The sequence below is a fragment of the Pygocentrus nattereri genome, chromosome 29 (genome assembly GCF_015220715.1).
Source record: "Pygocentrus nattereri isolate fPygNat1 chromosome 29, fPygNat1.pri, whole genome shotgun sequence".
Taxonomy (NCBI): Eukaryota; Metazoa; Chordata; class Actinopteri; order Characiformes; family Serrasalmidae; genus Pygocentrus; species Pygocentrus nattereri.
The window spans coordinates 16674629-16692128 of NC_051239.1; the positions used below are offsets into that span (position 1 = coordinate 16674629).

General features: G+C 40.0%; 1 protein-coding gene across 1 annotated transcript in view; it reads left to right on the forward strand.

Moving 5' to 3' along the window:
* Window positions 1-17500, forward strand: part of LOC108417636 (Fc receptor-like protein 5) — a 70492-nt gene that overhangs the window by 38423 nt on the left and 14569 nt on the right. Inside the window, exons 3-4 of the mRNA XM_037536013.1 lie at window positions 6598-6846; window positions 6974-7075. Of these exons, the coding sequence (XP_037391910.1) occupies window positions 6598-6846; window positions 6974-7075 (351 nt within the window). The remainder of the gene's footprint in view (window positions 1-6597; window positions 6847-6973; window positions 7076-17500) is intronic.

The window sequence follows — 17500 nt, forward strand, 5'->3', positions numbered from 1 at the left end:
AAGGAATTTAAGAAACCCACACAATGACTGAAGTGCAGCAAGAAGTCAAGCATCAGATTTCTTTTACATCAAACCTGCACAAAAACCAACTTCACAGCCAAACAATGTTATTTTACAGCACTTGTCCTGTTTTTTTCTTTACTTGCATTAATGCCAATGTTATATAACAAACCACTCATAGTTAATCTAAGAAACATTTAGTATGAGGTGCTAAAAGGTGGAAGAGCCTTAAGAGCTTCAGCTCATCTGACATGTAATAAGGAATAAACATGAGGAAGGACCTGCTAATGAATTTAGTTGGATCAGGTTTGTTGGGAGTAGTGAAAACAGCAATGTGTGCAGGGTAGGTGGTTCTCCAGAAGCAGAGATGAGAACCGCAGGTGTACAAGATTAAAATCAGTGACATATTCAGCAATCAAAAAAGTGAAGTTGATTGAAAAGCGACAAATTTGTTGGTTAGTAAATTATGTGTTGGTGGTGATGAAGGACTGGAAAGGGGCACTTAAGAGGAAACTGTGTATAAACTTGTGTGACAGTTTTGGACACATTTATAAAGGTTTCTTAGAGTTTGTCTAAAGCCAGAAAGTGGAAGACGCAGAAGAGATATAGTGATTGACTTAGAAACACATCTGGAATAAAATTCTCTCTGTAAACTAACAGAGAGAATATTTATAAATGCTGTCATGCGTGTTCAGAGAAAGTGGGTAAGTTTTAAAAGGATTTATCATCTTTGAACAGAGAGACCAAAAGCTACAGTGAACGTCCAGCCAGCTGGTCATGTGTTCATCAGAGAGAGAGTCACTCTGACATGTGGAATAGAAAGTGGAGATGACTGGAATTATGAATGGTATAAGAATAAAAATCTTCTCAGAGCTGCTCAAAGGAAGAAATATGAAATCTCTAATGTTGATCAGACTCATGCAGGTGATTATACCTGTAAGGGAACACAGTCAACAGGCCGGATCTACACACACACCAGTGCAGCTGTTACACTGACTGTATCAGGTGAGTGTGGCGTCTTTCTCACTGTATTTCTATCATTAAAGCTGCACTAGAGCCCAACTGATAAATTGGCAATATGAGTGGCAGATAAATTGCTACTGGCATTTATAGCAGCTGGTTAATGGCAATTAAAAAAGACACGGCGAGGCAGAAGACGGATCCTTCAGCCATGTTAGTACTGTTTTTGCTTTGTTTGTCCATCAGAGTCCATCTGTTCCCTGTTGGCAACACACACGTGTTTGTAATGTCACAAGTCACAACAATTAGCTGCCCCGAGTCGAGCTGATACTTTGCCCTGAAGGATTTTATCAGCATTCATGGTCAAAGTTGATATTTGTCACATGAAATACTTAAATAGTCATAAAATATCCCCATCACGTCTCCTCTTAGCCTAAATAAGCCTGGCAGCGTTCATGTCTGCCATTCCTGTTTGAGAGCCGGTCCTGTCAGGCTCACATCACAATCAGTCCACCTTTAACATTACAGGAGTTGAGCAGTGAGAAGTTCAGACTAAGCTATTGATTTATTTATGAAACAGTGAGGCAGTTCTGGCGATTAAACAAGCAGGTGCTTCTTTTCTTCCTGGCTCTTCACTTCTAAAAACTCTCTGGCTGCATCACTTACAGCAGCTTATAACGCTGTTTATCAGTGGAAAACAACTAACATTAATGACGGGCTAAACTACAGCGTTTAACTTATTCTACCTAAACTATGAAGCTGAATTCAGTTTCTTATTGGAATTTTCCTGTTCCACCTTAAATGGTGCAGCAGTGACATTCTGGCTCCTGTCTGCTGTGTAACTTCTGCACCAGAGGGGCCACGAAAATAACTGTAAGCTGAACTATTGTTTGAATATAACTGGTAGCCAAACAAACTTTTCTACACTAGTTTCTCTTTCGAATGTGTAGTGTGTGCTTTAATGGCTCTATGTTGTTAGAGCGCAGAGTGCATTGATATGCTGTGAGACCGTATTCATGTCTAAAGAAGGAGTTCAGGTTTAGCTGTGAGTAACACGTCATGTTCGGTTAATCATTCAGTTCTTTATACAATAATACCCTGCATGATTATTTGTGTTCGTAACACTCTGTTGGGGAGTGAAATCCCAAAAGTTCCATGTTTATTTTTAAGCTGCATTATGTTGTGTTAATGACGACTCTTATATAACTACAGATAAATGTCAGAGAAAGTCTTCATTTGTGTTCTGTATTCCTGAAGACAGTAAAACAATACTGGCATTAGATATGTCACGTTTTTAAATCCTCACATTTATAAATCCTCAGATCGGTATTGGTCTTACAATCCTATACTGGTTGGGCCCTAAGCTGCACTACGTAAGATTTAAAAAAAAGTGGTAACTGAAAAAAACCCCTATAAAATATGATGTGCGTGCTGCTGAAAAAATTTCTTGATTGGTTTTAAAAATGGGTTAAATCAATTTCTATCAACTTAATTTGTTTTCATTACATGTAAAAGAGCCAGTTCTATGTTTATGGTAATAGAAAGTAAATGGTTTTGAATGCAGTCGTGTATGTTAGACATTACATACAATACAAACCTAACTGTAATTTCTCAACAGAGAGACCAAAAGCTACAGTGAACGTCCAGCCAGCTGGTCATGTGTTCATCAGAGAGAGAGTCACTCTGACATGTGGAATAGAAAGTGGAGATGACTGGAATTATGAATGGTATAAGAATAATAATCTTCTCAGAGATGCTCAAAGGAAGAAATATGAAATCTCTAATGTTGATCAGACTCATGCAGGTGATTATACCTGTAAGGGAACACAGTCAACAGGCCGAATCTACACACACACCAGTGCAGCTGTTACACTGACTGTATCAGGTGAGTGTGGCGTCTTTCTCACGGTATTTCCACCATTAAAGCTGCACTAGTGCCCAACTGATAAATTGGCAATATGAGTGGCAGATAAATTGCAACTGGCATTTATAGCAGCTGGTTAATGGCAATTAAAAAAGAAACGGCGAGGCAGAAATACTTAAATAGTCATAAAATATCCCCATCACGTCTCCTCTTAGCCTAAATAAGCCTGGCAGCGTTCATGTCTGCCATTCCTGTTTGAGAGCTGGTCCTGTCAGGTTAACATCTCAATCAGTCCACCTTTAACATTACAGAAGTTGAGCAGTGAGAAGTTCAGGCTAAGCTATTGATTTATTTATGAAACAGTGAGGCAGTTCTGGCGTTTAAACAAGCAGGTGCTTCTTTTCTTCCTGGCTCTTCACTTCTAAAAACTCTCTGGCTGCATCACTTACAGCAGCTTATAACGCTGTTTACCAGTGGAAAACAACTAACATTAATGACGGGCTAAACTACAGCGTTTAACTTATTCTACCTAAACTATGAAGCTGAACTCAGTTTCTTATTGGGATTTTCCTGTTCCACCTTAAATGGTGCAGCAGTGACATTCTGGCTTCTGTCTGCCATGTAACTTCTGCACCAGAGGGGCCACGAAAATGACTGTAAGCTGAACTATTGTTTGAATATAACTGGTAGCCAAACAAACTTTTCTGCACTAGTTTCTCTTTCGAATGTGTAGTGTGTGCTTTAATGGCTCTATGTTGTTAGAGCGCAGAGTGCATTGATATGCTGTGAGACCGTATTCATGTCTAAAGAAGGAGTTCAGGTTTAGCTGTGAGTAACACGTCATGTTCGGTTAATCATTCAGTTCTTTATACAATAATACCCTGCATGATTATTTGTGTTCGTAACACTCTGTTGGGGAGTGAAATCCCAAAAGTTCCATGTTTATTTTTAAGCTGCATTATGTTGTGTTAATGACGACTCTTATATAACTACAGATAAATGTCAGAGAAAGTCTTCATTTGGGTTCTGTATTCCTGAAGACAGTAAAACAATACTGGCATTAGATATGTCACATTTTTAAATCCTCACATTTATAAATCCGCAGATCGGTATTGGTCTTACAATCCTATACTGGTTGGGCCCTAAGCTGCACTACGTAAGATTTTTTTTAAAAAGTGGTAACTGAAAAAAAAACCTATAAAATATGATGTGCGTGCTGCTGAAAAAAATTCTTGGTTGGTTTTAAAAATGGGTTAAATCAATTTCTACCAACTTAATTTTTTTTCGTTACATGTAAAAGAGCCAGTTCTATGTTTATGGTAATAGAAAGAAATGCAGTCGTGTATGCTAGACATTACATACAATACAAACCTACCTGTAATTTCTCAACAGAGAGACCAAAAGCTACAGTGAACGTCCAGCCAGCTGGTCATGTGTTCATCAGAGAGAGAGTCACTCTGACATGTGAAATAGAAAGTGGAGATGACTGGAATTATGAATGGTATAAGAATAATAATCTTCTCAGAGATGCTCAAAGGAAGAAATATGAAATCTCTAATGTTGATCAGACTCATGCAGGTGATTATACCTGTAAGGGAACACAGTCAACAGGCCGGATCTACACGCACACCAGTGCAGCTGTTACACTGACTGTATCAGGTGAGTGTGGCGTCTTTCTCAGTTTATTTCTATCATTAAAGCTGCACAATGTAAAATTTTACTGAAGTAGCTGGAGAAAAAATGCACTTATAAATGTTGTTTGTGTGCTGCTGTGAGTCGCCAATAAAGGCTAAAATAATAATAAAGTCTGAGGGGTCGGGAAGCATTTTGCATTTGTAGGATTTTGCAGCCTGTCAAACATCTGTACCTATCAATGTCTTACAGTTCAAAAACAGGTCTTGTTTGATGTTTAGGTCTCAGATGTAAAACTGACATTACAGTGATGAAGATAGGTTGACAACAGTACAACCCCAGCTCCAAAAAAGTTGGGACGCTGTGCAAAATGTAAATAAAAACAAAATGTAATGATGTGCAAATCATTTAACCCTATATTGAATTGAAAATAGTATAAAAACAACATATCAAATGCTGAAAATATAATATTTTTTTCTTATAATACAATATATATTTTATTTCCATCATTAAGTGTTTAAAGTACATTATAACTGTAAAACTATCATCCAGTACTATATATCAGCAAATGTCTCTTTACATATCATGCACGATCATATGACCATAACGTTTGACTAGAAGCTATTCATTATTTGTGTAGGGAAAAAAGCATAAAGCAGGTATTTTACAGAAAATTACACAGAAGCCTTAATAACAAACATATTCTTAAATATTTTGGTGCTACTGAGTCCCTCTTTGCCTTTATTACACCTCCCAGTCTTCCTGCGATTTTTTCAAAGAAACATCAGAACTTCAGTCTTAGGATTGATTGCCCACAGAGGAACACAAAACCAGTGCAAAAGAGACCAACAACTGAGTCTGCCAGCCCAGTCCAGGGTGGTAACACCTCATAACATGTGATGTCATTAATGAAAAGGAGGACACTGGGAACAAACACACAGCTAAAAATATACAGCCCACAAAATGACAGCAGTGTGTTACAAAGACAGCAGCTTTAGTTTGCAGCCCATCAGAGTTTTATAGTTCAGTATTTTAACAGGAGTGGAGAAGAAGTGAAATCTCTACTGAAGTAACTGTTAAGAACAGTTACTGTAGTCATAATTTAATTAAGTACAGTTAATTGTGTAAGTACGAGTCAATAAGAGTGTATTGAAAGACTAATTGAGTAATTGCATTACTTCTTTTGTATGTCAGTGATCATGAATATATTTCTGAGGTGACTTGGAAATAACTTGAAACTAAAGCAGCAGCTGATATTACACTGAATTAAAACTATATAGATTCACTCATATCTGTAGAGCCTTCCACCTGATGAATAGGGGGGTAGACTCCAGCACCCTCTGCGACTCGGTATAAGTATATGTGGCTTAGAAGTCGGATGGACAGATGGATGGATGATACCTGTATAAAACATTTCTACCATTAAAATCACTAACACCAGCAGCAATTCATCCAATTTGATTTATTTTACTGTGATATTTTTTATACACAATCATGAATTATTTTTAGTTTATTAGACAGTTAAAGTTAAAAAGCCTCTCACACAGTTGAAGTCAGAGAGAGAGAGAGAGAGAGAGAGAGAGAGGGAGAGAGAGAGAAGCCAAACTAGAATTATCTGAGGATGTACACTACTGCGCTCAATTCTTTTAAAATGAATTCTCCACTGCAAATATTAAAGATGATCTGAGCCATTAACAAAATCAGCCTTTATTATGTCTTAACAAGCCAGTAGCTGGTTGCTGGCTGCTCATTACTAATTTATTGAGCAATAACTAAAATTAATTAGGATTTTTATTTGTGAGTTATACATCATTAAGTATCACTGGTTATCCACTAGCTTAGCTTTAGCTTTCCAGACTGAAAACATCTTTTTACTCAAGAACACAAACTCACAGAGCAAACTAATCAAAGTGTTATTTGACTTGTAACTTTGTTAAGCAATTTTCAGTCTAAGAAATTCCAAAAATTGTTATGTGCACAATCAATACAGAGTAATGGGTCAATTTGAAATGCACTTATTAATGAACTCCATAATAAAATACCTAATTGGTGATGTTGCATCAGTTTTCACTGCTTCTTTAAAAACTCTTTTAGCCTAAGAAGTTTTTACTTCACTCTGTATCTCTTTCTCTCTCCTACAGATGGTGATGTGATCCTGGACATTCCTGTCCATCCTGTGACTGAGGGAGATTCTCTGACTCTCCGCTGTTTATTTCGCTCCACAAAGCCCTCAAACCTCACAGCTGATTTCTATAAAGATGGATCGCTGCTCCAGACCCAGACGACAGGAGAGATGATCATCTGTACTGTCTCAAAGTCAGATGAAGGTCTCTACCACTGTAAACACCCAGAGAGAGGAGAGTCACCACAGAGCTGGCTCTCAGTCAGAGGTCTGCTGCTTTAACAGAAAATATCTAATCATTATAATTTATATTTTAATAAGAATTCCCTCAGCAGCCATTTCTATTCTACATTACAGTGATTATACTGTGTGTGTATCATGTTTGCCCTGTTCAGGAGCTCCAGTCTCAGCGCTCAGTCTGCTCAGCAGTTTAATGGCAGTGTCTCCATATTTGCTGGTGACCATCGTGCTGGGGGTCAAATGCTACAGAGCTCAAGGTAAAAACTCAGTCTTTTTGTGTGTTTCTTCAAAGTGTTAGTAGTGTTTGTTTTTTTGCTACTATATAAAATCTGATAAAAGACTAATGTGGATTGGTCATCATTATGTTTTCCACAGCTAAACCTGATGAGCAGAGCAGAACATAAGCAATGATGGAAGCTGAAACATCTTGAGTGCTGAATGCCAGGTTTGTATATTAGAGTTACACTGATTAGAGACTAATAAGAAAAGACTAAGAAGTGTTTTACATAGACATCATTTCCTAAATACTTCAGGGCAACTGAAATGCTAACTTCTGCTTATCCTTCTTAGTTAATGTTCATTACATTCATCAAATAAAATGCTGCCGTGATGGTGCTGAATAATGAGGAGAGTTGAATGTGTGACTGTTTGTGTGGAGGATCAATGTTCTAAAGGCTAAAACTAAGAAATGGAAACTGAAACTGCAGAGCTGAGACCTCACAGCAGGGGGCACTGTCACAGTATTATTCTTTTACAGTTTATCACACTTGAGTTGTTATTAGTTATTTACTGTGTTGTTTACATCGATAGCAGTGTGAAAAAACTTCACTAACAGAGATGAGACTCTCTCATTGTTGATATAATCCATAAATTAAAACAAGATTTGCTTCTACAGGAACTCCTGGTTTGGGTTTTAAGGAGTGAAGACAGAAAAGGACCTGAATACATTTAGACTGTCAGAATTATTTTTAGAAGAAGAAAAAAATCTCTCATGCATTAAAATGTAAATCCTCTGTCTCTTTTTATGATCCTTCATCCCTGCAAAATGTTATGCTTTTACTCTACAATATAAAAGATTTGTCCATTTTCCATTTAAACTAAGTGTTTATATAAATATTAAACATATTTTAAAAGAATCAAAATAAAATAAAGCAGGAAAATATTGTAAATATTTTAATACTTTTGTTTTGTTTTGGTATTATTATATATTTTCCATTGTCATGGGTTTTGATGCTGAATGCGTTCTAATCTGCTTTTTCAGTTTTATCTTCTGGTCTTTTATCTTTTCCTCATATTCATGATCTAATGGTGACACAGTGCTATGTGGTCATATGTTTTAATGTTCTCCTTCTTGTGTTGAACCTCATTCATTTATTGTAAACTAACTGTGGTTCTTTTTTAATGCAGTTAAATTACATTTATAATAAAGTGTTCATGAAAGAAAACATTGCTTTGATGTTTTATCTGGCTGAATTGATTCATCAATGAAACCTTCTAGGCCTTTAGAGGAGTCCTAATGAATTCTGGGAAATGAAAAATACTCGTCTGTAATTTTAATGCATTTTTTAAAAATTGTTGTATATAAACTCTGCAATGATAAAACTCTGATTTTAATGTTAAGGTTTGGTTGGAAACAAAAGATGAAAGTCTTGAAACAGAAAAAGACACTTTGTTCTCCTCTGTGAAAGTTCTGGCTGCACTCCAGCTCACCATCAGCATTTCACCACTGCTGTGATACAAACCCAATTCCTAAAGAGTTGGGACAGCAAGTAAAATGTAAATATAAACAAAACAGTGATTTTTAAACTTCTATAGCATTTCAATGAAAATAGCAGAAAGAAGAGATAAAATATTTTCTTAAGTTTAAATACTGCAGTGATTTTTTGTACAAACCCAAGTTGTGATGCTGTGTAAAATGTAAATAAGTGTAAATAGAAACAGTTTGTGATGATTTACGAATCTCATAGACTCGTATTTTACTCACAATAGATCATAAAACACATATCAGATGTTGAAGGTGAGACATTTGACAAATTCATGGAAAACAACTCATTTAGAACTTGATGGCAACAAGGCATCTGAAAAAAGTTGATGGTTTGGGGGAGCATTAGTGCACATGGCATGGGTGATGTGCACATCTGTGAAGGCAGCATTAATGCTGAATGAAATATAGATGTTTTGGCAACATGAGCTTCCTTCCAGACAACGTCTCTTTCAGGAAAGGCGTTCTATATTTCAGCAAGACAATGATAAACTACATACTGCATCCATTACTACAGCATGGCTTCACAAAGGAAGAGTCTGGGTGCTGAACTGACCTGCCTGCAGTCCAGACTTTTCACCAATAGAAAACATTTGCCAGATCAAGAAAAGAGAAATCTGACAAAGAGGACTGTTGAGCAGCTTCAGTCCCACATCAGACAAGAACAGGACAACATTCCTCTAATAAAACTCCAACAATTGGTGTCCTCACTTCCCATACATTTACAGACTGTTGTCAAAAGAAGAGGGGATGCTACACGGTGGTAGACGTGGCCCTGTCCCAACTGTTCTGAGATGCGTTGCAGCCATGAAGTTCTAAATGAGTTAAAGTTTTTCTGAAATGGTAAAATGTCTCACTTTCACCATCTGGTATGTGTTCTACACTCTACTGTGAGTGAAATATGGGTCTATGAGATTTAATCATGCATTCTGTTTTTATTTACACTCATTTACATTTTACACAGCAACTTTTTTGGAAGTGGGGTTGTAAATATATGTTTCCAAATGTGATGCCTGCAGCACATCCCAATGTTGGGATGCATAATGTAAGACTGGGAAGTTTGTGGAAAGATCAAAAATACCTGTTTTTAAATTTTCCACAGCTCAACAGTTAACAGGTGATGCTGTCATGACTGGTTATAAAAGGATCTTTATCTAATATATTTATAATATATTATATTAAAAATAATTAAAATAGATTTTTTTAAAAATTCTTCCTCCTCCAAGCAATAGTTGAATTCTTCTTCTCCTCATTCACGCAGGGAAGGAATATGTAATTATTGATGGACTAAGAGATTTAATTAGTCTGTAGTTTACCCTCTCGTTCAGGATGCTCTGGAGAATCTGTGAGGAAAGCTGTGAGCCGGGACACTCGGATTTTACTGTGGATGGAGCCACAGATGGGCTTTAAACACCGACGTCGGACGCAGATTTTCTGAATGACTTACTAAGACATTCTGTACAGAACTCATGGTTCTAAACAGAGCCATTCCTGTTACTAGAGAACCTTTGAAGAACCATCTTTTTTAAATGTTATCAGAACCAGTTGCCTATTGCGCCCTCATGTGGACAATTTAAACATGATCCTCAGCCTGAATGAAACTGGACATTAAATTACTTGAATGTGTTTTTTAAACGGATCAGTCAGTTTTTTTATTTGTTAGTTAATCATTTACTGTTAATCTATTAATCTTTCACATCCTTCACTAGTAGAACTGGCAGATTTTGGCCTCTTGTAATTGTTCTCTGTTCTCCACTTTACCCCAAATGAAGGAAAACTGCATGTGCAGGGTGTGGAGTTTCATTTCACCTTCGAAATTACTTCAAATAATAACAACAACAACAACAATAATAATAATAAAATTACTGTATTATTATTATTATTATTATTAATATTATTATAAGTGAATAGGCTCCAGCACCCCCCCTCTGCGACCCTGACGGAGAAGCGGCTTAGAAAATGGATGGATGGATGGACGGATGGATGGATGGATGGATGGATGGATGGATGGATGGATTCACTGCTCATATAGCGACGCTCTGCAATTTCAATTATTTTCCACCAGGTGGCACCAAAGCATTATATCAGCAGATAATATATCAGCAAAGATAATCAGCAGATTATCTGTTTGTTTCTATTGGTTGAAACTGAATACGGGCTTCAAAATTCAACATGTGGAGCTGATTGCAGTCACAGTCATATAATAACAGTGTTATTATAGTGTTACTGTGTTGCATTTCTAAAATATACAGTACCACAAATACTAAAGAAAAGGTAACGTTACTTTCAATTTTATTCAAACTCCTGACATAACATCCCAGATAGCAGACGGTTCTGGGCCACACTTGGCACTATCACACCACACTTTGGCCAAAAGTACTTTTCGCGTGCAAGTTCATCATTTTTGAATGGGAAGCCAGCAACTAGATTATAACTAGGTTGACAACTAGCAACTAGGTTAACTAGAACAGAGCTCATTTACATATTTCAGTTTTAAAGATACTATAAAACGACAGCCTGTTGAATTCTGAGGGACAAAGTGGTCATGTAAAAATCATTTTAGACCATCAGTGGACCTCAAGAAAAAAAAAATACATGAAAATGGGGACTTTAATACAATTTAGGCAAAAAGTATGGAATCAAAATGTTTATTTCAAATGAAACCACCATGTGCTCACCATGAAAACTGGACACAGAAAACCGTGTACCCTGCCCGGGATAGGGTCACCAGGACCTACCGCTGGAGCCAGGCCTGGGGCTAGTGTTCCCCAGCAATCGCCTGGTGGTCGGGCAGCCCACGTAACCCGGCCGGGCTCAGCCTGAAGAGGCAACATGGGGGGACCATGTGGGACCATCACCTAAAAGGTCCAGCATGGGGGAGCAGTGCAATGCTTCACAGGCAGTGGGAGATTGCAGGGGGGCCCTTGGTGGCCTAGGCCCTTGCAGCAGAAACTGGCTCTGGGCACATGGAATGTAACCTCACTTGGGGGGGAAGGAGCCGGAGCTTGTGCGGGAGGTTGAGAGGTACCAACTAGATATAGCTGGGCTCACAGTGTCACAGTGTCACTGTTCTACTTCCAGTAGTCTGTGGTCACATGGAAAGGTGTTTTTTGTTGCTGTTGTTTTTGTTGGTGTTTTTATGCACTCTCCTCAACAGCCCTTCATAACCTGAAACATAAACCAAAAGACCATGCATTAGACTCTCAAGCTTAAAAATCTGGCAATTTTTAATCTTAATCATTATTTCCAGTTTACTTACAGCATGTATGCTTCCTCAATTGCCATCAGATATTTTAGGTTTATGGCTTCTTCTAGCCTCCCTGGATAACCTATTCCTAGTTCTGGATGGTGAGCTGAAACCACTTATGCCGCATGAACTGCTGCAAACTAGGCCTTGAGGAAGGGATCTGCTCCAAGCTCCAGACAATCAGATTACAGCATTCTGTGCAGATTGACGGAATTGGATGGCAGAGAGATGCTTAACCACAAAATTTGAGATTGTAAAGTTATACATTTAGGGTTGTCTGGCCTCAAGTGTAAATTCTTCTATCAATTATGTGATCAATTTTCCTTCCTCTGTACTTATTTAAGTCAAAAGGATGCCTTGTTTACCCAGACATTCCCATTTGTCTAACCCTTAGACAGGCCATCCTTGAAGTTCCTAATCCCTTTGGCAGCAGAGGGAAGAAATCCACAAACCATCCTGAACAATAGGACACCAAGGGACCACACTGTTGCAGGATCAGCGTGATGCTTCCCTTTTGCAGAGAACTCAAGAGGATAGTAAGGAACCGTGCCTGAGAACATTAACAGAGAAAGAGCACAGCTGAGCACAATAATTCATTTAATAGCTAAGTGGCTATAGGACATGGTTCACCTTCACATCCTTCTTAGATGTGAAGCTCAACTCCTTCACCTTTAACTAAAGATTTTCCACAGAGGGAAAGTGTCGAATTTTTACCTGTGTATCTGTGATACTCCATTGTCTTGATCAGGTCTCCACAGCCAAAGTCAATAAGTTTGACCTCTAAGGTGTCCGTCTTGATCAGCAAGTTTTCCCCTTTGATGTCCTGATGCAGGACACCTCGCATGCTGCACTGGCTCACTGCCTCCACAGCTTGGACAACTATGGCTCGGGCCGTCTCTTCATCCATGCAATTTCCATGACTTTTCAGGAATCTTTTTAAGTCGACGCAAGGGTCAGGGTGCTCCATAATGAGGATGTATCTCTCAGGCTCATCAAACCACTCGATTAGCTGTATTATGTTCTTGCAGACAGGTGGCTGGCTCATTATCTGCATCAGAGCCACTTCCACAGGCACAGCCTTGGACTCCACAGGCTGCAGGACAGTAGATAGTTAGATGGTAAGGACTGAAGAACATGGCGAGAAACTCATTGTCTTGGTTTGATACCATTACGTGTCAACGTATTAAGTAGGTGCACTTTGGAGCTTTGTGCGCTTTGGAGATATCGGTCTGTTTTCCTCTTGGAGACAAATTTAATGGCCACCTGCTCACAAAGACAAAAGATATGATATTAGCGGTGAAAGTAGAGAAAGGAAAATAAAGACCATTAGAATGAAATCTGACGTGTGAGCAGAACCTGTAGGCCATCAGAAACACGTTTTCCTTTGAAGACAGATCCAAAACCTCCTTCACCCAGTTTGTCTTCAACCACATAGCGGGATTCAAAGGTGTCTATGAAAAACAAAATTACAAATGTGTGTCAGCCCTCTTTAGATCACTGTTCAGGGGTTTACCAATCAAACTTACTGATTATGAAGGATGCAGAGTGAACTTCATTTAGAGAATTACAGCTCTCTTAGAATAAAGTGAAATTAGTTGGTCATAGTACACACTTGTCTGGAAGTTGGACTGACCTGGCTCGGTGGCTTTGTTCTGTGTCTTTGTCAATGTCTCAGGTTGGTTCTCTGGCCCCTTCCTCTTCTTCCCTGCCAGAGCTACAGTGTCGGGAATCTTGCTTGTTCCCTCTTCAGCACTCTGGTTGTATCCCTCATCACCTCTCTTCCTCTTTCCTTGTGCAGCTTCTAAGTACAGGATGATTTTTTGAATATTGAATATTTAATGTTCTGGACCTGTTACTTTACCCACAACTTGATCCACAGCTGGACCCACCACTAGAGTGACCAGATCAGAATTATTCAGTTGTAGGACAACAAATCATCTACGATAATACTTACTGTAGAATACTTTGTTACATTCTAATTGTAGATTATCTTTAATAAAGTCGATCCTCTGAGTTTCCTCCATTTCCTCCATGTCCATCACTTTCCTCTTCTTCTCCACCACAAATGCTTTTCGCTGCACATTTGCTCTTTTTGACCAATCATGTTTCCTCAGTGACAGTTTGGGGTGAGCGGACTTACCTGACTTGTTGACGTTCTTCTGTCCCTGACACCTTCTCTTGGGCTGATTCTCTGCCCTCTTGCTCTTCTTCCCTGTCAGACCTTCAGTGTGGGGAATCTTACTTGTTCCCTCTTTGGCACTCTGGCTGCATCCCTCCTCATCTCTCTTCCTCTTTCCTCAAGAAGTTTCTAAGTACAAGATGATTGTTTAATGTTCTGGACCTGTCACTTTACCCACAACTTGACCCATGATTGAACCTGCCAACGGACTCACCAATAGAGTGACCAGATCAGAATTGTTCAGTTGTAGGACAACAAAACATCTATGATAATATTTACTGTAGAATACAGTTACATCCTGAATGTATATATTTCTCCAAATTTCAAATGAGTTTCCTCCATTTTTTCTCTTTAGCAGTTTTCTGTTATTTTTTCTTTTTACAGTCTGTGTCCTTCACTTTGCATTTGCATTTCTCTACCACCAATATTTTTTGCTACACAATAGCTCTTTTTAACTAATCATGTCTCCTCATTGATAGCAACTAATTTTACAGTTTGCAGGTGAGTGGACTCACCTGGCTCGGCGGCTTTCTTCTGTCCTCGAGTTGTTCTCTTGGGCCGGTTCACTGTCCCCTTCCTCTTCTTCTTTGCCAAAGCTTCAGTGTTGGGAACCTTGCTTGTTCCCTCTTCAGCAATCTGGCCGTATCCCTCCTCTGCTCTCTTCCTCTTTTCTCGTGGAGCGTCTGAGTTCAGGATGACCATTTGACTATTTAATGTTATTTCATAGAAAATGAGCTGAACATATTTGTAGTAATGATAGTTCTGTGCTGCTAGATTGCATTATATTTAATATTCTTATTAAGGAATTTAGTTATATCTAAACATGCTCCATCATCTTCTGCTTCCACTAAACAAGATTATAATTCAGACAAATTAGTCTTGAGCTGCTTTGCTGTTTGTTTCTTATCGAACTGATTCTCACCTAAATGACAAAGTTTTAAGTATGGAATGTTGTGACATCACTCGTCTATTATGACATCATAATTCGTGCTCCATTTGAATGCATGTTGCCATGGTGCTAAACAACAGACAGAGTGTGTGTGTGTGTGTTCCCCTGTAGTTGGAACACACCCTCTGGTCCCCTTTTTTAAAAAGAGGCACCACCACCCCAGTCTGCCAATCCAGTGGTACTGCCCCCGATGTCCACGCAATGTTGAAAAGGCGTGTCAGCCAAGACAGCCCCACAACATCCAGAGCCTTGAGGAACTCAGGGCGGATCTCATCCACCCCTGGAGCCTTGCCACCAAGGAGCTTCTTAACTACCTTAGCGACTTCAGCCTCAGTAATGGACAAGCCTATTCCCATGTCCCCAGACTCAGCCTCCTCACTGGAGAACGTGTCGGTGGGATTGAGAAGGTCCTCAAAGTATTCCTTCCACCGCCCAATGACGTCTTCAGTCGAAGTCAGCAGCACACCATCTCCACTATATACAGTGCTAGTGGCACACTGCTTTCCCCTTCTGAGTCGCCTGACGGTTTGCCAGAATCTTTTCGGAGCCGACTTAAAGTCACTTTCCAAGGCCTCACCAAACTCCTCCCATACACAGATTTTTGCCTTGGCGACGACGACTGAAGCCGCAGATCGCTTGGCCTATCGATACCTGCCAGCTGCCTCTGGTGTCCCACAGGCCAACCATGCCCTTCAGGACTCCTTCAGCTTGACGTCATCTCTCACCTGGGGTGTCCACCAGCGGGTTCGAGGATTACCGCCCCGACAGGCACCAACTACCTTACGGCCACAGCTATACAGTCAGCCGCTTCAACAATGGAGAAGCGGAACATGGCCCATTCTGAGTCAATGAGTCACACCCCTCCAGGTCTCACTGTCATTGCCCACGTGAGCGTTTAAGTCCCCCAGTAGGACAATAGAGTCTCCAGGAGGAGCACTTTCAAGCACCTTTCCCAAGGACTCTAAGAAGGCTGGGTACTCTGAACTGCTGTTCGGTGCATAAGCACAGACCCGTTCCCCAAGGCGTAGGGAAGCTACCCTCTCGTCCACTGAAGAAAACCCCAACATACAGGCACCGAGTCGAGGGGCTATGAGAAAGCCCACACCTGCCCGCCACCTCTCACCATGGGCAACTCCAGAAAAGAATAAAGTCCAGCCGCTCTCAAGGAAATTGGACCCAGAGCCCAAGCTGTGTGTTGAGGTGAGCCCAACTATATCTAGCCGGTATCTCTCAACCTCGCGCACCAACTCAGGCTCCTTCCCTGCCAGTGAGGTAATGTTCCAAGTTCCAAAAACCAGTTTCAGCAACCGCGGATCAGAACGCCAAGGCCCACCCCTTCGGACACTGCCCGATCCACAACGCACCGAACCCCTACTACTGCCCCTCCCATTGGTGGTGGGTCGATGGGAGGGGGTCTCATGTATCTCCTTCGGGCACCATGAGTAAATGCCGGGCCACCAGACGCTCGCTGGTGAGCCCCTCCCCCAGGCCTGGCTCCAGGGTGGGGCCCCGGTAACCCTGTTCCGGGCAGGGTACACAAGTCCTGTTTTTGTGTTTTCATAGGGGTTATTATGGATCACACTTTGTCTGACCTGTCACCTAGGACCAGTTTGCCATGGGAGACCCTACCAGGAGCTTTTGCTCCAGACAACATAGCTCCTAGGATCATTCAAGCACGCAAACCACTCCACCACGATAAGGTGGTGATCCATGGAGAGGTAATTTGTATTAAGTAAAATAAAATAAAAGTTGCTGTTATAAACTGAATGTAAATCCTGTGAATAGATATTAATCAAATGAGAAAACAAATTAGACCATGAAAGAATGTGTTGTGTGTGTGAAATCATCTCATCTAAATGCTGTTTTATGCTACATTAGTAGGGTCATTTGAAGTGACCTGTAAAACAGTTAAATAAAGAGCTCAAAGTCCAGAGTTCAGCACTCCACTTTATAATATATGTGACCTAATTATTTAGCAGAGGACAGAAAACCTCAAACACAAAGATATAAGACTGTGGGAACATCTCACTGATCCTCTTTCTGTAGTCTGTGAGTAAAATGTCTCAGAGGCCTGAGAACAGAGAGCAGTTAGAGACGTGTTTGTGGTCTGACTTTTATTCTAGTAAAACTGCAGTTGTGACATCAACCAAATGAGGAGCGGAAACCCAATAATATTCTTTTTAAAGTCATAATTACTGCATATTTTCTGTAAAGCTATAAAGTCATATTTATTACAAGACAGTCTTTCATTCACTACTTTTATATCCATACTGATCTTCATCTTCCAGGGTCTCCTCATGTCTTTCCTTACAATCTAAGCACAGCCATGATGCTGGGTCTCACCACTTTGGTGTCTTTGCCCCAGAGAGGTGGACTGAACTTTCCCCTGGACTCTGCACTGCAGTCAGTTCTCACGCTCAGTTCTTTCCCCTGTGGTCTAAAGACTCGTATCTTCAGGTGTTACTTATTTTTACACTCATTCACACCAAAGATGTGCAAGACACCCACTTATACCCCCCGCCCATGACAGACCCTGATGTGTGAA